Source organism: Phalacrocorax carbo, chromosome 16 (assembly GCF_963921805.1).
Source record: "Phalacrocorax carbo chromosome 16, bPhaCar2.1, whole genome shotgun sequence".
Taxonomy (NCBI): Eukaryota; Metazoa; Chordata; class Aves; order Suliformes; family Phalacrocoracidae; genus Phalacrocorax; species Phalacrocorax carbo.
The window spans coordinates 1105187-1125879 of record NC_087528.1 but is presented as its reverse complement, the minus strand read 5'-3'; the positions used below and the strand labels follow the sequence as shown (position 1 = coordinate 1125879).

The 20693-nt window shown below is 62.6% G+C and overlaps 2 protein-coding genes across 2 annotated transcripts in view; one reads left to right on the top strand and one right to left on the bottom strand.

Annotated features, from left to right (window-relative positions):
- Nucleotides 1–4469: 4469 nt before the first annotated feature.
- Nucleotides 4470–12351, top strand: SPHK1 (sphingosine kinase 1). The gene is made up of 5 exons (XM_064467039.1): nucleotides 4470–4967; nucleotides 9443–9592; nucleotides 9945–10039; nucleotides 10292–10407; nucleotides 10967–12351. The coding sequence occupies exons 1-5, from the start codon at nucleotides 4550–4552 to the stop codon at nucleotides 11748–11750; spliced, it is 1563 nt and encodes a 520-aa protein (XP_064323109.1). The 5' UTR covers nucleotides 4470–4549; the 3' UTR covers nucleotides 11751–12351.
- A 1713-nt stretch (nucleotides 12352–14064) lies between these two features.
- Nucleotides 14065–20693, bottom strand: part of UBE2O (ubiquitin conjugating enzyme E2 O) — a 67135-nt gene continuing 60506 nt past the window's right edge. Inside the window, exons 16-18 of the mRNA XM_064467410.1 lie at nucleotides 20405–20608; nucleotides 19642–19699; nucleotides 14065–18029 (exon numbers count right to left, since the gene is read on the bottom strand). Coding sequence (XP_064323480.1) covers nucleotides 17266–18029; nucleotides 19642–19699; nucleotides 20405–20608 — 1026 coding nt within the window. The 3' untranslated portion in view covers nucleotides 14065–17265. The remainder of the gene's footprint in view (nucleotides 18030–19641; nucleotides 19700–20404; nucleotides 20609–20693) is intronic.

The following is a 20693-nucleotide window of genomic DNA, read 5'->3' as shown; positions in this document are numbered from 1 at the left end:
ACGCTGTGTCCCCCCTAAGTAATTCTGTCCCGGGGATGCTGCCCGCACATGCTGAGCATCGCAGCGGGGATCCCGCTCAGCCCTGGGATCGGGATCAAGCCTCCCAGCCCAGCCAGGTGGTTCTCATTGCAGCCTCTGACTCACCTCCCAAAAATGCCTGCGCTCACATCATGGCAGGAAACCGCTACTGGGAAGTGGTGAAAACCCTGCAATGTCCTGAAATCTGGCTTCTCCCAGCAAAGGGGGAGATCAAACGGCAGCACTTCATCCTCAATCCCTCTGACGCCAGGGCTAGTCACTGGAGTGACTTTTTGGCTGAGCGAGCGGTGCATGCGGTTACTCCAGACTCAGCAGCTTCTCGCGGGGCGTTCGGGAGTGTCTCCCCTGAGGACGACTGACCTCAGAAATATTCTTGAGTAAATCATGAGCTGGGAGGAATGATCCCAGCTTCCCAGTGCTGTGCAGGGCTTCCCGTAAAGCCCCGTGGTGCTGGACTGTTCCAGTGACCACTGAGGGCTCAGCCGAGGGTCAGGGCTGGGTAGCAGCCCAGCCCACGGTGGGTTGCAGAGCCTGGCTGTGATTTAAGAGCTGCCGTAACCCCCAGCTCCTCAGAGGCTGAGAAACCTCCTGGGTCAAGCCCTGGGCCCGATGTGAAGCCAGGATTGTGGGTGATCCCTGCTGCCCGGGTGACACGGAGGCAGAGACCGCGGTGCAACCACTCGCCAGAGTCCTGCAGCAAATTGGTAGCAGAACCAAAACCTCTGTCCCGCTCATGCGCCTCACGATCCCAGTCGCTCTCCTGCAGGAGATACCTTCTGTTATTTCTGTCCCCTCCTGCTCAGTGCTGGTCCCCTGCGTCGGCACCAGCATCTCCCCGGGGAGCTGCAAGGTGACCGCTGCCTGCGAGCCCCCGCGGCTGGGGGCTGAGGGGCCGAGCCGCAGTCCCGGGGCTGGGTCTGCCCCGAAACGGTTCCGTCTCCGCACCGGCCGCTCCCGCAGGCGCTGGCTGGAAAGTTCCCACTGCTGCAGTCGGTGCCTGTCCCCCTGCCAAACCCTGCAGCCCTGCCAGCCCCGATGCAGCGCAGAGCCGCGCTATTTCTGGCTCCACCTTGAGACATGTACCTTCAGCAGTGGGAACGATGCTAAAAGCGATGGATCTGGGATGAGTGCATCCCCTTCCCGTCCCCAGGTGGCTGCCGGCGGACCAACGGACGGGCAGGGATCTGGAGGAGCCGCGTGCCTCGAAGCAAAACGCTGCAGTTCATCCTGCAGCAGAGCCGTGTCCTCTGCACGCCTCCTCCGGGGCTGCCTGTCGCTGTGTGTAGGCAGCAGGAGCCTGAAATCCGGGCCTGCCCTGGCACAGAGAGCCGTGGCTCTGTGTTGCAGCTGGGAAGCATCAGCCAGGGGTGGCAAAGGGTTATTTATGGCAGGGCTGGGAAGCCCCCAGCCTCTCTGCTTTCTTCCCCCAGGACATGTTCCTTGGGGGGACCAGCTCCTCTAGCAGCTGGGGCAGGAGCAGGAAGGGCCTGGGGGCAGGAGGGAGCTGAGGGAGTGCTTAGTTGCCATATTTAACCTTTGGCTTCTTGCACAACTCAGGGCAAACCTTGTCTGCTGCTTCTGCCTCGGTTTCCCCAAACACAGAGCATCCATCACCTTCTCCAGAAAGGCCGGGGCAGGGCGCTCTGGATGTGGAAGCCTCCTCCCCCAGATGATGTCTCTCAGGCCTGGGGTACCCCGCAAGTGCTCCCAGGAAGGGGCTTGAGGAGTGTTTGCTCCTGAAGGGAGCCTGGTGGCCTCCGTGGTCACAGCTGGACCAGACACCCTGTGCCCCGGGTGAGCCCCCTTTTGCAAGGAGAAAGGAGGTAGGGGGATTCACCACTGGCTGTCCCCACCGGCACGCCGGCTCCATGCCGCGTCCCCACGCCACGTCCCCGTGCCGCCCTCCCGCACGTGTGGCCTCCGCGGTGCTGGGCGGGCGGGAATGGAGCCGATCAGGACAAACCCGACGGGCAGATGCCTGCCCACGGTGCGGGAGCCCTGGCTGCTGAGCACCCTTCAGGCTGCCAGTCGGGTCAAGGGAGCTCATTAAGGCTCTTACAATTAAGATAGCCCCAAACAATTGTTTATCAGCACAGAGCGGTGATGAAGTGATCCCACTTCCGCATTAGATATCGCATCTGGAGGCAAACAAGTGACATCTGCGCGGGACCGGGTGGAAACAGCCCACGGCTGCAGAGGGCAAAGGGACCCGTGTGGGGCTGGTGGTGGGCAGTGGGCTGGCCGCGGCACAGAGCGGGCATCTGCCAAGGGTGGCACGGCATTGGGACGGGCTCACGTGAAGTCCCCATAGACCAGCACCGACACGGGAAAGCTCTGCCTGGGTGTGATGTGCTGTCACGGAGGCTGAGAGTGTGCCGGTCCCATTCCCCATCCAGGGATAACCTGGCTGCAGCCCCCTCCGTGCCCCGGGCATCCCCCCACGGGCATCCCTGCGCTAACCCTTCCCGTGCCCAAGTGCTGCGGCATTGCCGGCTTCGACAGCTCGCGATGAAGCCGCTCTCAGCCCCTTTCCCCAGCCCGCAGCACGGCCGTGGCTGTGGAGCCCAGCCAGGCATTCGACTCCAATCTAAAGCACAGGCAGGGTGAGGGGGATCTCTGCGGCACAGAGCCACCGACGGATGTAGCATGGTGAGGACAGAGCCCAGAGCAGCCCCGTCACGACGTGGCACCTGCCAGGAGCAGCGTGACAGATGCTCTCACATCCTCTGCCATGTCTTGTGGCTTCCTGAGCGGAAACTGGGAGCGGATTAGTCACCGAGAAGGGTGAGGAGCAGGTCAGGACGCTGCACTCCCCAGCATCCAGCTATTTCCTCCCATGACACCTTGCCGAGGGACGTCGGGGCTGTTTACAAACGCTGGACCGTGGCATGGCAGTGGCTGGGGAAGCGGCTGTGCCCCAGTCTCACCCAGAATGAGCTGTGAGTGCTGTGGTTTCCCATCCAGAAGCATCAGCCAGCAAGTGGCTGGGAGTGGGTTTTGTCCCACCTCCCCCTCTTAAGTGTCTCTTTGAACCTGTAGTGCCCAGGGACATCTTTTTGGGAAGCTCAATGCTCCAGATCACAGCTCCTCCACTCTTGGTTTAGGTCACTCCAGGAAAGCAAGACTTAACCGCTTTATCTGCCGAGCTGGTCGGTCTGTGCCCTCCCTGCAATTTTTGGCCAGTTCCAGCGGGTTTAAGCGGGGACAGAGGGCGGAGGGCTCACCGCTAATTAAACTGCTCTAAGTGTGAAGAGTGATGCTTCCCTGAGGTGTGCGCTCAAGGTTACGGGCTCTCAGGCTGCTGCCAGCCCAGCAGCACACAAAACCCACATGAGCATTGCCACCAAGGGTGGTCTGAGTGATGAGGAAGGGGTGAGGAAGGCCCAGGGGAGGCAGAGGGAAGGACTGGGGCACCTCTCCACCTGCCTCACCATTCCCACATGGCACTTGCCCGAGTGTTTATCACCCGCTTCCCCGTGCAGCTGCTCAGCTCTGCTTTGGTGGGAGCCTCAGGAGAGCAAAGGGCCAGCTGGAGCGCGTGGAGCAGAGCAACACCCATGGGGAATTTGTTGGCAGAAGAACCCCCTTGTTGCGCTGGGCCAGACCCCCTGGAGCCCAGCAGCCCCGGGGAGGATAAGGTCAGTCCTGCCGCCATCAAAAGCTGCCGTCGTCAATGATTTTTGCCAGCCGCTGCGGGCACGGGGCGGCTCCCAGCCACGCTGGCGCCCTGCAGGCAGGTGCCCTGAGCGCCGTCCCCAGCGCTGTGTGCCCGGAGGTGGGGTTCACAGCACAGCCCACCTCCCTCCGCGGGGCTCCGCGCCCCTGGCACCCTCCAACCCTCACAGATACCTGCTGGTGACCCACCAGTGATGGGCAGGACACCGTCACCCTCCGTCCTCCCTCCTGGGGGTGTCCCCCGCCGGCTGCCCGCTGTCCTCCTCGGCCCTCGGCGTGCCTTGGTTCCTCCAGGCGCCCGCTCCGCTCCTCTCGCCCTGACCTGTCTGGAGAGGTGCAGAAATGGCGGTCAGTGCCGTTCAGCCCAGCGTGGGCCTCGAGGCCCTCGCGGTCCCCGTGCCAGCGCGGATCTGCGCGCCGCTGGACGCGATGCTGGCGCGGCCGCCCGGTGCTTCGCCGCTGCCCTCCCGGCGTGAGCACGGGTGGGTGCCGTGCCAGCCCCGCGCCGTGGGAGCACCCACGCCTGACACCCACCCCGGCAAGGCAGAGTTACCCACGGCGCGGCTTTGCCCTCGCGTGTCTGCGGAGCCCCCTCCGCCGCAGCACCGGGCGGCGCTGGGGGAAACTGAGGCCGGGGCGGGGCGGGGGGCTCGGGGCAGCCCCGGGACGGGGCGGCGGAGGGGGCTGGGGTGTGGGGGGTGGGTGGGTTAAATTTTTTATGAATGGGGCCGCCCCGGCTGCCATTGCCGGGCGGCGCGGCGGGTGTCAGCAGCGAGCAGCGGCGGGCGGCGCTCCCCGGTGCGCCCCGCTCCGCTCCCGCCCCGCTCCGCCGCCGATGGCCGCCGGTCGCCGCGCTCCCCCGGAGCCCGGCGGGGGTCCGGTATTACTTCAAGGCATCTTCGGTGCGGGACCGAGCCCGGGCGGTGCCGCCTGCTCGCTGGCCCTGACGGCCCGGGAGCTGCAGGTGCGGCGTCCCGGCGGCTCCCCCGGGGGCTCGGCCGGTGCCGACGCCGCGCTCCGCCTGGCCGACTGCGTGGGCTCCGCCGCCTTCCCCGCCGCCGCCGCCGCCGCCTGCTTCTCCCTCGTGTGCTACCCACGGCGGGGGCCGCGCTGGGGCCCCCCCGCCCGCCAGCGCCTGGAGCGGACCTTCCGCGTCTGCGGGGGACCCGACGCCGAGGGCAACCTGCGCATCGCCCAGGCGTGGAGCCGCGCCATCCGGGAGCTCTCCGTGCCCGCCGTGCCCACGCAGGACGGTCAGTACCCACCCGCCGCCGCCCCACGCTCCCCCGGGGTGGGGGGGGGCACACGCACGGGACGCCCGGCCCCGCTCCGCTGCGGGGCCCGGCGGAGCGAGCCCCGGGACCGGGAGCCACCCGAGGGCGTGGGGTGTGGGACGCGGAGCCCCCCCCCAGCTCTCCGCTGCCCGGCCCCACGCGGGACCGCTGTCCCCGAGAGGCGCCGTGGGGACGCGGCCGGCGGCGGGAGCGCTGTGCGGGACCCTGCGGGGTCCCCTTGGACCCCCCGCCCCGAGCCTGGCGGGGACGGGGACACCCGTGGGCGGCTTCTCTCCCTCCTCCCCTTTCCTCTCTCAGACCGAAGGGGCAGCAGGGACGTGGCCGCACCACGGGGGCCCTTTCCACGCATCTCCCGCCCCCCCCCCCCCACCCCCCCGAGTCGCTTCGCTCCCATAACTAGCAACGCTCCGAAGGGCAGCGTTAACCAAGGGAAAAAAAGAGTCGGGGGTGGCAGCGCGGGAGGAGGGAGCCGGGCCCCGGCAGGTCCCCCCGAGACCCCCCCGGCACCCAGCCGGGTCCCAGGGCCGGCATGGTCCCCTCTCCCCCCGGGAGCTGCTGCCGGCGCGAAGGGGAGCTCGGGGGCCGGGGTCCCCGGCTCCTGGCGGCAGGGCAGGGCAGGCGGGCGTCCGTCCGGTTGAACATCTGAGCAGAGATTCAATTATATGCACGACTTCATTTATTTAGCTGTCCAGTCGCGCTGATCAGACTTGGAAATTAAGAGGCATGCGGTTAGAGGGATCCTGTCAAATCACATTTAGCCCAGCTCTTCCCTGCTTGGATTTTAAAAATGCAGCTTTTTTACATGACCTGCAGCTACAAAACAACTTTCTGCTGCTCTTCCTAAAGAATAACAGAAAAATAAATAAAAAATCCAGTGGAAAGGGGTGAGGGTGAAACCAGCTCCCTGGCTCTATTTCCAGCCTGAACTCTGGAGCTATAAGTCTCCAAGCATTTTAAAACCCTTGCCCTTTTAGCAGGCAGCGCGAGGGTGCCGGGGCAGGAGCAGCTCGTCGCACAGCACGGGCCTCGGGGGAGCCGGAGGAAGGAGGACGGGAGAAGGCGGTGCGGGATTTTGCAGTTATTTTTCAAGCTGAGGGCCAGCAGGATTTGCAAACCTCCTCCCCCAGTTTGGGACAGAGCTAAAAATGCCTCTCGCCACACCCTGCGCTCGCACGCACCCTCACGTGCCAGCGTCGCGGCGTGTGTGGGACAGATAAGGCCGTGCTGGGAAGCTGCGGGTGAGCCCGTGCTGAGCAATCCTGCCCCCCTGTCCCCGCGGGGAAGGGACCCCATCCCGGTGTCGTCTCAGCTCCAGCATCCTCTGGGATAAGCCCTGCGGAGAGCTGCAGCGGGGGGTGAAGCTCCCCCCTCCCTATTTCACCCCAAGGGGGGAAAAGAAGTCCCTCAGCAATTAATAACCACAGAGCTGGGGCTGTCCGCGGCGTGCGGGGGAGTGTCTGACCCTGCAGCTGGCCGGGAGGGAGCAAACCGCCCCCGGGCTCGTGTCCTGGGGGGGAACTCCAGCCCCCGGCCTGCCGGCAACGGCCACGGCGTCGCGGCGTGCCAGCAGCGAGCAGGCCCTGGCCCTGCTGCGAGCCCCCGTTTTGGGGGACCCCCTCGCCATGCTCATCCCCTCGCCATGCGGAGGTGATGCTGCGGAGAGGGGATGCAGCAGGCACGGCCCAGTCCCTCCCAGCCTCATGCCAGCTGGGCAACCGGACCAGCCCTGTCCCCCGCCAGCCTGGCACACTCCTTCCCTGTGCCCAGAGAGGTTCCTCAGGGATGGGGGACACAACGGAGCAGTTGGGGCTGCTGGCGGGGGAGCCGCGTGTCCCGTGGGGGAGCGTGGGTGGAGGGGGCAGAGCAGAGTTTGTGCACTGGCAGCAGCTGGAGCCCCTTCCTCCTGCTGACTCAGTGTCTGCTCTGCTTGGCGTTTGAGGTTGCAAGTAACCGCGCCGTGCCGGGAAGTGGTTGAGCCTTGCCGAGATGCCAGGGGCCGTCCAGCCTTGCGCAAGGGAAAGAGCTGCGGCTAAAACACGTCCCCCACCCCAGCCTGCCATCGCCGCTGCTGGGCTCCGGCTCTGAACCAGCACCCTCCGCTCCTGCCATGGGAGCCTGGGCCGAGCCCGGTGCTGCTGGTGGCACTGGTCCTGCTCTGGGATCACGTCCCCATCCCTGTTCACACCCTGGTCCCAGCAGTCTGTCCCTGGTGACGGAGCTGCAGCAGCCCTCTGTGACCTGAGCAGGGCTCACCTTTCCCCCCCCGCCACCAAGGAGCGGGTCCCGGGGGTCCCGGCCGGACCCCGCTGCCCAGCGGAGGCCGGGGCAGCAGCGCGGGGACAGGCAGGAGTTTCAGGCAAGACCCAGCTGCAGCCCTGTGTGTGTCAGGAACGGTGCGGCTGATTGGAAACATTGTGAGTTTAAAAACCACATTTAGGCTTTTTTAAGTGCCTTGTGCTCTCGCTCTGCATCCTCCACGGTGGGGGAGAGAAAAACAGAGAAAAGCCCCCCCTGTTATCTGCCTCTGACAGCTGGGGCTTGAGCACAAGCCCCCGGTCCTGGGGGCTCGGCTGTGGTTGTCAATAGAGGATTTTAGTGCCGGTAGTGACCGGGGAAGGCTCCGGAGCAGCGGGAGCCGCGCCAGCCCAGCCCTGGGGTTGCTGCCCCTTATCCCTGGCCCGAGCTGGGGCGGCCTCTGCTTGTGGTGCTTCGCCACCACCCCTGAGGGCAGCTGGTCCCCTCGTGTCTGGTACCCACTGATAAGGGGCCGGGGAGAGTGGGGGGCAGCCTGCAGCTTCCCCCGGCCCCGGGCTCAGCCCTGGCTGTCGGGGCTGTCATGGGTGGGCCTTTGCTGTGGACTCAGTGGCAGGTCCCAAGCAGCCGGCGTGAGTGGGGACAAGGAGGTGGGCCCGGAGGGTGACAGCCTCACCGGGTCAGTCCCAGGGGCAGAAAACCAACCTGAAGGTGCCAAAATCAGCGGAGCTCTGTGTGTTCCCCAGGGCTGGGATGGGCACGGAGATGGGATGCTCCAGGCACGTCTCCCTGCGGGGCAGCTCGTGGAGCTCTGCCAACTGGTGGGGAAGCCCCAGCGTGGCTGTGACTGGTGTGATGCTGGGTGTCACCCTGGGGAGGTGGCACCTGTGGGAACCTCCATCACCCCAGGCTCCCCTCTCCTCACCTCCATCCCAGGTGTGGGCGTCAGGAGGGGCTTTAGCTGTGAAAAGCTGCTGCTGTGTTCAAACAGCTCAAATCAAAGTGTGCAGATGGGGCAGGGGCAGGCAGCCGGCCCCAACCCCCCACCCTGGGTGAGAGGGGGGTTCCCAGCCCGGGGTAGTGCCGGAATCGCCGTCTGCCTTGCTGACTCAGCTCCTGACGGAGCAGCTCTTTCTGCTGAGTCAGCAGGTGCAGCCCCTGTGCTGTCCCACAGAGCCCCTGGACCCAGGCTGGCACCCACCACCTGCCTTGGGGGCAGGTCATGCCTTAGGGGGCCCAGAGCTGGTGGGGACACCTCCCACAACCCCCAAAACTGGCTTCACCCTGCAGGGCTGGGGCTTTCCAGAGGCGCTGCGGGAGCTCAAGGCGCACCACCCTGCTCGTTTTAGGGTTTGGGGCGCCTGAGCAGCACCCAGGGCCCTGCCCTTGAGCACGCTGCCGCTAGCTCGCCCGGGTGCCATCGCATCACTCCTCCTCCCTGCACCTCCCTCGCATGGCAGCTGCAGCCTGGGCTCACCCCGTCTCCCCTCATTGGGACCACTGGGATTGGGGGGGGGCTGAGGGATGTGGGTCCCTGCCAGGCTTGGAATTACAGCCCAGCCAGGGCCCTCGCCAACAAAACCTGAGCCCCTCGGGGAGCAGGAGACGCAGCAGCGTCCATCTGCCGGCGCAGGTGTCTGAACTGGCCCAGCTCCATCTGGGATGGATGTGGGGAATTGGGACCCCGAGTCCCCCCGGCCCTCGCCCACCCTCCTTGGCTCCCTGTGCACTGGGGGTCTGAACTGTGGGGTTCAGGGGAAACTCACAGCCGAGGGTGCTTAGGGCTGGGTGCCCCTGGGGAGGTTGGGTTTCAAACCTCCCCTTTGCTTCCACCTACCTTTCCTCGGCGTGCCCGAAAGCGCAGCCGGAGCACCCCGCGGCCCTGGGATGGACGCTCGGTGCTGCAGAGCCCGGGCTCCACTGCGACATCGCTGGGTTGCTGCGGGGCTCCGGCCTGGGCATAAAACATCTCTGCTGGTGGCAGGAGAGCTGAAATGAGTCCTTACAGGGCGCCGTGTCCCTGTCTGTGCCACCTCCCCTGCTTTCCCAGCAGGGTCCCTCCATCCCTGCTCCCTTCCCGTTGCCTGTGGGTAGGGATGCGCCCTGGGGATCCGGGGAAGCTCCCCTTCCTGGGCAGTGTCGTTGCCCCACCACCCTGAGCCCCCTCTCCCCCCGCCCAGGTGACAGCTACGGGGTGCTGCCGCGGCCCTGCCGCGCGCTGGTGCTGCTGAACCCGCAGAGCGGCGCCGGCCGCGCGCTCGAGGACTTCCAGGCGGTGGTGCAGCCCATGCTGGCCGAGGCCGAGATCGCCACCACTGTCTTCGTCACCGGTGAGTAGGCGGGTGGCTCCCTCACCCCCTCCTCCTCCTCCCTGCCCAGGATCCTACCCGGGTGCTGCCCCCCCGGGACAGGCTCCTCCGGGGGCCTCGTACCCCCGCATCGCTGCGGCTCTGGCTCCCGCGGGGCTGCTTTGGCCAACACGACGGGTGGGCTCTCACAGGCTGTGGTGGCAAAAGGCACAAGGGGACACGGTTGCGCTCAATACGGGTGACCGCCTCACCTCCTGCGCCCCCGCTGGGAGGCCCATGGGGACAGCGGGGCTGGAGTCACCATCTCGGGGTGGCAGCAGGCAGGGCAGAGGGGTGGAGGACAACGCTTGACTCTCTGCACTTTCCCCTGCAGAGAGACCCCACCACGCGCATGAGAAGGTGCGGGATGAAGACCTGTCGCAGTGGGACACGCTGGTGGTCATGGCCGGGGACGGGCTGCTGTTCGAGGTGAGGGGCACCGCGGGGCATCGCCCTGGCCAGGGTGGGCAGAGCGCCGGGAGAAGAGGGGTGCCTGGGGCAGGAGCCAGGCTTTGAGACACGAAGGCAGGCAGGGAATGGCAAAGGAGAGCTGGCATCTAGCTTGGAGCCAAGCAGGGGAGCCATGGCCTTGGTCCTGCCTGGCTGGGGGCACCGTGGGCTCTGCTCCCCCCAGGCTGGGCAGGCGCCGCTGGGTGCCACAAGCTCCCTCCATCCCTGCAGGTGGTGAACGGGCTCATGGAGCGGCCGGACTGGGAGGACACCATGAAGAAGCCGCTGTGCATCCTGCCGGGGGGCTCTGGGAACGCCCTGGCTGCCTCCATCAACCACTACGCGGGGTGAGTCCGGGCCCCGCGGGGGCACCCGCTGTCGGCACCGCACCGGCCCGCACACGCTGGCACCGAGGCGGGGGGATGAGGGAAGCGAAAGGCTGCGCGTGGCTCCAGCCCTGGGGAAGGGTGCTGGGATGCCCAACACGGGGTGGCCGCCTGGGTCCCCACCTCCCCACAGGCTGATGGTGCCCAGCCCCAGCCAGTCCCTGCGAGCACCCCAGCGTCCCCAGCTCCCCCCCACACCCTGTCTCCTCCCCAGGCTCTGAGTCTGGCAAGGCTTTACCCCACAGGAAGCATGCTGGGGCACCGCTGATCCCTCTGCACAGCAGCAGGACGGGGACTGCTCTGGCCTGGCAGCCCCAGCTCAGTTCCCCTTTTGGGAGCTGGTTTATCCTTCCCACCCCCAGCAAAACCTCCCCCAGCGGCTGTCCCTGAGGGACACTGTCACCCAGCTGGGATATATCCCAGCCACGACACAGGGGCGAGGGTTGCACGTGGATGCTGGGACAGCAGGAGAGGCCCCGCGCTGGGCCCAGTCCAAACTCACCCTCTCCATCCCTCACAGCAACGATCACGTGGCCAAGAAGAAGCTACTGACGAACTGCACCTTCATCCTGTGCAAGGGGCTGCACACGCAGATGGACCTGGTCTCGCTGAGCACGGCCTCGGGCAAACGCTTCTTCTCCTTCCTTGGCTTCGGCTGGGGCTTCATCTCGGACGTGGACATCGACAGCGAGAAGTACCGCCGGCTGGGCAACGCCCGCTTCACGCTGGGCACCCTCCAGTGCCTGGCCAAGCTGCGGGTGTACCAGGGCCGCCTCTCCTACCTGCCCGCTGTCCCCGAGCAGGGCACCCCCCCTGCGCCCAGAGACCCCCGGACACCCGTCACCAACGGCCAGGCCGGCCACATCCTGCCGCCGGCGGGGACGGAGGCGGCCGGGGCTCTGCCCGCTGACGCGCTGCTGGCGCCGCTGTGCCAGCCGGTGCCGGCGCACTGGACGGTGGTCCCCGAGGAGGAGTTCGTCTCCGTCTACGCCATCTACCAGTCCCACCTGGGCACCAACCTGCTGATGGCACCGGCAGCCCGGCTGCACGACGGCTGCATCCATCTCTTCTACCTGAAGGCCGGCATCAGCCGCGTGGCGCTGCTGAAGCTGTTCCTGGCCATGGCCAGGGGGACCCACCTGGACTTGAACTGTCCCCACCTGCACTATGTCCCCGTCCGGGCTTTCCGCCTGGAGCCGCGGGCGGCCGCGGGCATCATGACAGTGGACGGCGAGGCGCTGGCCTGCGAGCCCGTGCAGGGCCAGATCCACAGCCGCCTCTGCCGCGTCCTCAGCGGCTCCTGAGCAGCTGGGCTCAGCCCCCCGCAGTGCTGAGCCGCCGGCACGGTCCAGCACGAGGGTGGCAGCGTCTTCCTCCCACTCAGGAACCTCCTCCTCCTCCCATAGCAATAGCTCTTGGGGGCTGCGGGCACTCGTCCCCTCCCTTGCCCCCACGCCTAGCTTTACCCCCTTGGGACAGCCACCAGCACTGTCCCAAAAATGAGCCACGAGCCCCATCAGGTACTCTGTGCCGGTGAGACGCCAGCATGTTTTATCCTGGTACGAGGTCCTGGCCCCGGGCGGCTGCGCCGGCACAGCCCCGTCCCCTCCCCGGCTCAGACGCACACGGTGGCACTGCTCGCGCCCCCACCGCGGAGCCAGTGCCCACCCCCAGGGATGGTCAGGACCAATATATCGAACAGAAGAAATCAACTTTTTTAAGGATGTTTCTACCCAAAGCTTCCTGTAGAAGCAGAGTTTATTCTTGTGAGAAATGCAATAAATATCTAGCGTTTGCAAAAAAACATCCCCTGGGTTTTAAATCGGAGCTCTCGGCTGCCGGCTGGGCAGGGCTGCGGTGCCGTCACCCCGGGCTGGGCTCACGCAGCCCCGCCAGGCGCCGCCAGGGCAGGTTTAGCTCAGCACCGCGGCCCTTCGCTCCCCAGCGTCCTGCCTGCGCTGCCAGGCCACCGTCACCTCGGGGCCGGGACCGGCGCGGGGCGACGGCCCCAGGAGGTGCTTCGGAGGCAGGACGTGGGGCAGCGCCGCCGCCAACCCGACTCTGGTAGCTCCTTGCCCAGCGCCGCGCCGGGGCTGGTTGGGTCCAGAGCGCTCAGCCCCGCAGCGATGGTTTGGGACGTCCTGGGGAAGGTTCAGTGCCTGCGAGCGAGGGCAGGGAAGGGGTCCTGGAAAACATTCAAGGAGAGGGTTGTCGGAGGCGAAGGGTTTGGCTTTCCACAGGGAGCAGGGGCCGTACGGGGAGCTCACGTGTCCCCTTTCCCAGGCAGCCCAGGGCCAGCTGGAGCCCTGCAACAGGTCCCTCGCCGGGGGCTTGCCTGGGGGGTGATTACTGTGCCTGTTTGGTATAAAATTGCAGTAATTAAACCTCATTTACAGTGTTCAAGTACAAAGTAGAAGAGTAAACAATGGTGGCTGTTTGCATTTATTAATCTGCAAACTATGTAATTAGGATTGCAGAGCCAGGAACGAAGAGCACAATTGTTCCTCCCCAACAGCCCCAGTCGCTCACGGGAAGCTGAGCTCATGTTCCCGGGCCAGCAAGGCAGGAGCAGCTGGGAACCACCTCCCAAAATAAAGTTAATTTCCCCCGTGGCATCGGGCCAGGTGTGAAAACAGGCTCAGCGATGCTTCGCTGAACTCTGCGTTGAACAGCCTCTGCTGCCGGCGGAGGCTGCGGGGAGAGCCCAGGGCCGGGGACGCGCTCACGGCTCTTGGCTGCCTCCGCCAAGCGAGGCGGGTCACGGGAGCCGAGCCGATGGGGTTTGTGGGACCCAAAAGGCTCCCCTGGGGTCTCCTCCAGGCCTCTCCTGGGGACCCGCATTGCTCACGGCAGCAGGTTGGTTGGGATCTCCCACCTCCTCCCTTTGCCAGGTTCTGCTGCACAAACCTCCTCCTTGACCCCAACTGCTTCCACAACCCGTCAGCCAGCGGCTCTTCCAGGGGAGCCCCCCGGCTCCTCCCCTGCAGCCCCTCGCTCCTGACACCCGAGCGGCAGTTACCACGCACCCCCTCAAAAGGGGCAGATGCTCCCTGGTTTTGAACAACTCCAGCAAAGCCACAAGTCTCAAGCCACTACCGTCTCTGCCCTCTCCTCCGCCTGCACCGGCCCCCTCCGAGCCCCTTCTTGCAGGGCCGGGAGAGCAGCCACAGGGGCAAACATCAGCCCGTGGCCCCAGCGGCCCCGCCGCGGCCGCCTTCGCATCTCACCGCACGCTTACCTGTGCGCTGAGGCGAGGGGCTGGCACGGCAGCACCGGGGCAGAGCCATCCCGCGCCCAGGCTGGGGGATCCGCAGAGGGTCCGGCCCCGTCGCCGGGGCACGGCCGCCAGCCGCGGCACACGTGGGGCTGTGGGGCAGCCCGCGCCAGCGGGGAGCACGGAAAGTAAAGTGCAGCCTGACGGACGTCCTGCGAATCGGGGTTTCGGGGAGCTACGGAGCCGCGGGGGGCAGCCCCTCGCTGCCAGATCCGCCCGGCTCCCTCCGGACTCGCTGCCCTCGCGGCACCGCCGGCTTCAGCCAGTGGGACCCCGTCCAGCGCGGAGCCTGGCGCAGGGGTGCGCGCCGGGAGGGGGGGGAAGAAAGAGACAACAGTCAGAACTACTCACAGAGGCAAAATTTAATGGCAAGTCATCTTCCCTCCTTTATTACACCTTGGTTAGCCAAACAAAAAAAAATTCTGCAGGTAAAAAAAGTTTTAATGGTCACACAGCACTTTATACATATATCGTAAGCAACCAAGCATCCACATCTGCACGTGAACGACACACCTCTAAGCATGGCCTCAATAGTCAGGTCTTTTTTTTTTTTTTTCATTAAATACTGTACAGAATCAAGGCTACAAACTGATTTTATAATGCTTCTTCCCCAACCCCAGCACTTAAAACAGTTACAGGCTGCTCTCATTTGTACATCACACAGTCGTGTAGCCAGTTTTAAGGCTAACAATATGCATCATGCTTTGGCTTTTTTTGGTGTTTTTCTATTATTTTTTTTTTTAAGGTTTTAGCCTTTTAGATTTTGTTACCCTTAAATATTACATACATACACAAAAAATTACATAGCTGCAGTGTGCTCACCACCAACCTCGTCACCCAGGAGCTTCACATTATCGAAAGCTTTAGAAAAATCTGTAAACCTCTGTGCACACTTCTGTCTGGGACAGCCAGCTCCGGAGCACAAGCGATGCCGGGGGTAGCTGCAGCCGGGGAGCAGCGTCCCCTTCCCAAAGGCCAATACACACCTTCTCAGCAGGAAGCCCCAGGAACCTGCGCAAAAGCTCTCGATCAGAGGAAACAGAGATTTCTTGGGCAAAAGGGAGGACGCGCCGGCCGGTCTGAGCAGCTCACACCGGCAGCCTGCCCTCCTCCCCGGGCAGGTCGGCAAAGCAGGGAACCCTGGAGCTCCTCCGTCCCCAGCCGCAGCTCAGCCCTGAAGGGTTTTCTCCCTCCCTCCCTGGCCGGCGGGGCTAAGGACAGAGGAACAGAGAAAGATGGCATCTGTACATCGCCAACTGCAGTTCTGCCTGGTGAGTAAGAGGTTTAATAATTTATGGAACAAGCCTCCCTGCCTGCCTTTCCCCTGCCCTGAAGCAGCAGCCTCACCCCTCTGCCCCAGTCGGCCCTTCAGATTTTGGAGACGCCCCTGCTCCTCGCTCAACGGGATTCATTCATTTAGCACCAGCCACAGGCAGAAAGCGGCCGTGGGTTCCACGTGCGGTTCCCACCGCCCTGCCTGGGGCTCAAAGCACCGCCCTGTGCCCCCGATGGGGGGCTGCCGCGATGCCGGACCTGCTGCCTGCCAGGTGCCGGAGCAAGGGCAGAGCTGCTGTGCAGGTAACGTGCCTGCAGTCCGGTGCTCAGAGCGCTCTGCGGGCCCAGGGCATTGCTCACAGCTAAGCTCCGCTTCTTCCAGAGCGCCAGGAGCAGGACATGCCCTCCGAAATCCCGGCAGCGAGCGGTGACTTTGAACAGCCAGCCCACCCCGGCTCCAGAGCATCACAGGGGCGGCTGGGGGGCGGATTTGGGCCCACGGGTGCAGATCCTGGTGTTTCAAGGAGCAGAAAGCACTGCGCAACCGTGCCGAGATGCGCCTGGCTGTTCTCTGTTTCCAAATGAGAGGCCAGATCCTGGCCCGGGTGGTGGGGGAGGGAACACAGCCATATTGAGCAAGAGCAAAGGAAAGTTTTGGCTCCATCCTTACTTCTGGTAGAGCCATCTGCTCAGCCCGACTCCTCCCCGGGAAGCCTGGCACCACTGGCTCCCTGTGCCAGCTGGAAGGACCGACGGACTCTCCCTGACAGACTGTGCTCCACACGGATGCTAAGTGGGCGCTTCTCCAATGCCTAAACAGTGGGCAAATGCAGTAATGCGATCTCTCAGCTCCAGGGGGAAGTAAGTGCGTGCACACAGAAAAAGAGGCTTCAGGAAGGTGTCTCAACCAGGCAACACTGCTTCAAAGTGCTCACGGTCACCAGCTCAGACAGCGCTCTGCTGCTGAAGCATGGGCTGATCTCGCCAGCCGTTTCCCAGAGCGGCGCGGCAGCGCTGCGGTTGAGATTAGGGATGGTATGTGCTGTACCCACAACGCTGCCGGCCGCAGCGGACCCAGGCCACCACGGGAAACGGCTGGCGAGGGAAGGAATTGATAACAGTCTGCACCGGTGGCTGATGCGCTCCAGCTGCTGTCCGCGTAACAGCACGGGGACGGTCGCAAACTGCTGCTGCCACAACAGGAGCTCATCATGACACGACAGCTCCCTTCCCTTGGGTGACCCTGGCTCAAACAGCTCCAAAATACCCATCTACAGCCGAACGATGGAGAAGCAGCCGCCGTGCCAGGTTTATCCAGACTAGCTGCTAGATCTACAATACGCCCCAAGATCACTCGCTGCCGCCTGCCCGGGTGAGGCTGAGATCCGAGGGTAGATGTAGTGCTGTGTGACAGCCAGGATGTCTGGGAACGAAAGACACGGATACCTAAGCGAGTAGCAAGGGCAGAACCTTGAATCCATGTATTTCTAGAAGACAGGCATGCATGGTGGGGAAAGGGAAGTTTGCCTTACTCGGGAGAAAAAGAAGTCGGATGGCTAGAATTGCTTCCAGAAAACCGCCTAGAAGTTGCGGAGCAGCGTGCAGAAACCCTGCAGCACTACCAGGGCAGCACCAGCGCTGGCGCAGAGCTCTGGTCCCGCCTGTCAAGTCCTAATTGGAAGAACCGTGTAGCTATCGGTGAACAACTAAGACTAGAGCAACTCCGTACGGTGTAGACAACTTCAATGCAAACACAATCGAATGTCTAAGTACATATAAGCTGGGGCAGACTTTGTAAAACCCATGGTAACACAGAAAAACGAAAGACTGGGAGGGCATTGCCCTTCACTTCCAGAGACTACAGCAATCACTTCTCCTGGCTGGAACCCCACCAGAACAAACTGCTGGGTGTAGCGCTGGGTGGGAAGAGTCCTTGTGTGGAAAGGTGCCCCAAGATGAAAGTGCAGAGGGAACGTGGCTGCAAGACTGCTTCTGTGCAGGTCTCAAATCTTACCATTGCAGGGTCAAACTCGCAAGAGGAGCACGTACACGGGACAGGGGGAAGGAAGAAGGGCTGGGGACAAAGAGTTATTCATGCTTAGACAACCTTTCCTCGGAGGAGCAATCAGGCCTACCACCTTCTTTGGAACAAACCAAGCTGAGGAAGAAAAGCTGGAAGGAGAAGCCAGTTTACTGGTAACAGCGTCTGCCAATTTCCTTTCTGCTGCTTTCCCTTCTCCCCTGCACCTGCCTGTCCCTAACCTGACGGTTTATTTGTCTTCTGTCCACTCTGGGATATTGGCCCCTGCTAAGGCAGCCCGGTACTGCTGCAAGACACCGCGGATGCTTTTAATGAACCCCTTGGACAACGGGAAGAGGGGGAACCCAATATCAGGGTAACCGCTCTTCTCCGGAAGAAAACTCCTGTAGCTCTTTCTCCTTTTCTTTGGCTTCACACTAGGCTGCAAGGCAGAGTCCTGGGCAGCCTTCCCCTCGTCCGTTCGGTCTCTGGCCAGGTCCGCCTCCCTGGCTTGGCCTGTGCTCTCCGAGTCTGAATACTGTGGGAGATCACCAGCGCTGGGCACCAAGGCTGTGAACTCTGACTCGTCCAGCTCCTCCTTTCCATCAAGTGCCGAGTCGGAAAGTTCGGCGGCCGCCCCCTGCTCCGAGCTGCTGCCGTACTCCCCCAGCGACCCCGCATTGTCTCCTGGGCTTTCGGCCAGGGTGCCGCAGGCAGAGAGGAGGGAAGCAGAATCCGCCCCGTTGGCCTGTTCGTGGCTCCGCTCCACCAGCTCGTTCGTCTCCAGCCAGGACTCGATGCGGGACACCAGGCGCCAGCCGTTGCAGCGAAAATGCTCACGGATTTCATGCTCAAAGACTTCCACCGGCCTGCGTAGCAGCTGCATCATGGACTGCACCACCCGGATCAGCGTCATCTCATTGTAGCAGCGACTGTTCTCGTAGCCCTCCTGGAGGCCCCGGTCACTGTCAAAGCCTGCCTCGTTGTAGTAGGGCTCGTTCACTAGGATGAGACCTGCCAAGAGAACGGTGAGACCCTGGGTTAGGGAGGAACTTCACTGTGTATCGCCTCCCGAGGCTGAGACTGCTGGGCCCCGATTCCTGCCAAGGTGGTTGAGGTTCGAGGGTCGCAGCACCGCCTCGCTGAGGCATCACTCCAGCTTCACCCGCAGCAGGCAGCGCAGGGAAGGGACTGCAGCAGGACGCGTTGCAGGGAAGCTGGTAGCAGAGGCCAGGTGGGAGAACAAGGAACCTGCCATACCAGTCCAATGCATCGTGCGAGGGGAGCACTCGTGTGAATGGGTCTGCGGCCTCTGCCAGGGCAGCGGGGATCTTGGACGCTACCGAGAGTGGCATTCGAGACCCTCCACTGGCAAGAACAGTCCTCCACCAGTGCGATGCAGAAGGCACACAACAACAGAGAAGGTCAAAAGGGCAGAAGGGGGAAGGTTTCACAGCTCCTTTCCCTTCTCTCCTAGTAAAAACACCACAAGCACACCCAAAGCTTGCTTTCTTAAATATTTCTTCCCCTTCCTCCTCTTAATCAGAACAAAGGCCAATCTTCAGTAACAGACTTTGAGCTGGCCACGTCCTACCCTACCCAGCACAGTCCCATCCGACAAAGCAGTTCTGAGACAGTGAACACTGACAAGTCACCCATACCAAGCTTTCTCCTGCTTGCTTCTGGTCTAATGCAATTACACGTACGTAGCAATGGCACCACCACTGCCAGGCTGCTGGCAGCCCGCCACAAACTGCATTAGAGCTGGGGGAGGCAAGATCATGAGTCTCTCAAAGCTCAAGGTAGCAGGAGGGGAAGAGGAGGGTTTTCACTAGAACCAAGTTGCTCCAGTAAAACATTTAGTATTTCAATTTCTCAATTTGGATCCTCAGCTTTGTAGAAAAGAAAAGGCTTTTCTCATGGTGGTGTTCCCCCACAGGACAGAGGTGGACTGTGAGACTTCAGAGGAGCAGGAGTCCCCTGCTGACTCAAGGCAGGAGCCCTTGCTCTGTGTCAAAGGTTTCTCAAGTCACATGCCTGGGCTCCCTGCACAGAAAGTTGGCCTTGAGGAAGAGATTTGATTTAGTCTGTCTGCTCTCAAGCTAGATATGGCAGGGCAAAGCCCTATTGCAGGAAGCCCCGGGGCTGGCCTAGACACACCCTTGATTATTCTCAGCTTTGGAAGGAGCATAAACGCCATCATCATGTGCAAAAACATGCCCAGTGTAGGATGGGTGGGTGACTCAGTAGGGATAAAAAAAAGTCCTGAAAATGAAGCCCAGTTTAGCAATTTCAACTAACTGTGGTAACTGGCTGAGGAAACAGCGGTTCACCTTTATGCTCAGAATAACAAGAACCAGCTCTGTGCTTAGCTGCCACAGTGAGAAGGGAAAGCGTTGTGTCAGAGACCTGGGATGCAGCCAAAAATCAAGGATGAAAAAACCTTGCACCTGCTTTGGCTGCTGAACTGGAGAGATAAGGACACTGCTTTGTCCAGCAAGGTGAGAGCAGAAGGCAGCACTAACCCAACTGGGGTGGGAGATCCCAATTGTGTGCCCCCCACAAGCCTGCATCCCCTCCCTCCCTCCGCCTCTTCCCATCCCGCAGGCTCTGCAGACGCATTTACCTTGGATGGAGATGAGTACTTGAAGGAGACTGGATTTACTGGTCCACCTTTCTGTCCCCTGAAATGCACATACAAATGTGTTAAAGAGCTGAAGCACCATCAGTTTGCTCCGTGATGAATGAAGCAAGGCCCTGGTTTCTCTGCATCCCCATCACTAAGGTCCTGTGGCTCCCAGCAGGAACAAGGGACTGACTCAACAAGCACGTGATGTGCTAATGTCCTACTGTACCAGCCCATCTCTGTTACTTTTTGCCAGCACCGCACCCCATCAGGCCAGTTCTGCCTGGAACTCTGTAACCCTGCACAACAGACACGAGTTCCAGCCCCTCCCCAGCCGCCCTGTCGATCTACCTGCCCAAAGTACAGCGTTTCCCTGGCACGCTTTCTTCCAAGTCTCCAGCTGGACTTTGTGCCACACATCACGATTTGTCTGCAGTGTGGGAGACAGGGACCCAGACCACAGGAGAACACCTCATGCTGGTGTTGGCACCTCTGCTCTGTCCACCCATGACACAGCCCAGCTGGTCTGACCACAGGCTTCTCAGGAAGGACAAACAAGAGCCAAATACAGTCCCATAAGCAGCCAAACCACACCAGTTACCTGCTCCAGACATCTAAAATGGAGCCCAAAAACCAGAGCTGTCCCCAGCTCAAGCTGAGACCAGAAGCCGCCAGGGACTCTTTGGAACAAGCCACTTCATACCAGGCCAAAGCAGCCTGGCACAACCACTGCTCCCCACAGGCAGGCAGATGGAAGCATTACCTTGCCTATCCACGTCCCCAGGAGGCTGACACACACTTTGCCATTGTCGTACAGGTTGGGATTCAGTCTCCCGCTGCACTGGGAGAGGTAGCGGAAGAGAGGCGGGACAGCAGGGTAGATGTTGGGGAGCTGGATATCGAAGAGAAAGAGGCCATCTTCATAGGGCGTGCGTGTGGGCCCTTTTATAAGTGCTGAGAAAAGATCCTGTGGAGAGAGGCAGTATAAGCCCGGCACTGCGAAACATCTTACCTTGGCAGGGTTGTGTTTACGTAGAGGGAGAGAGGGGATG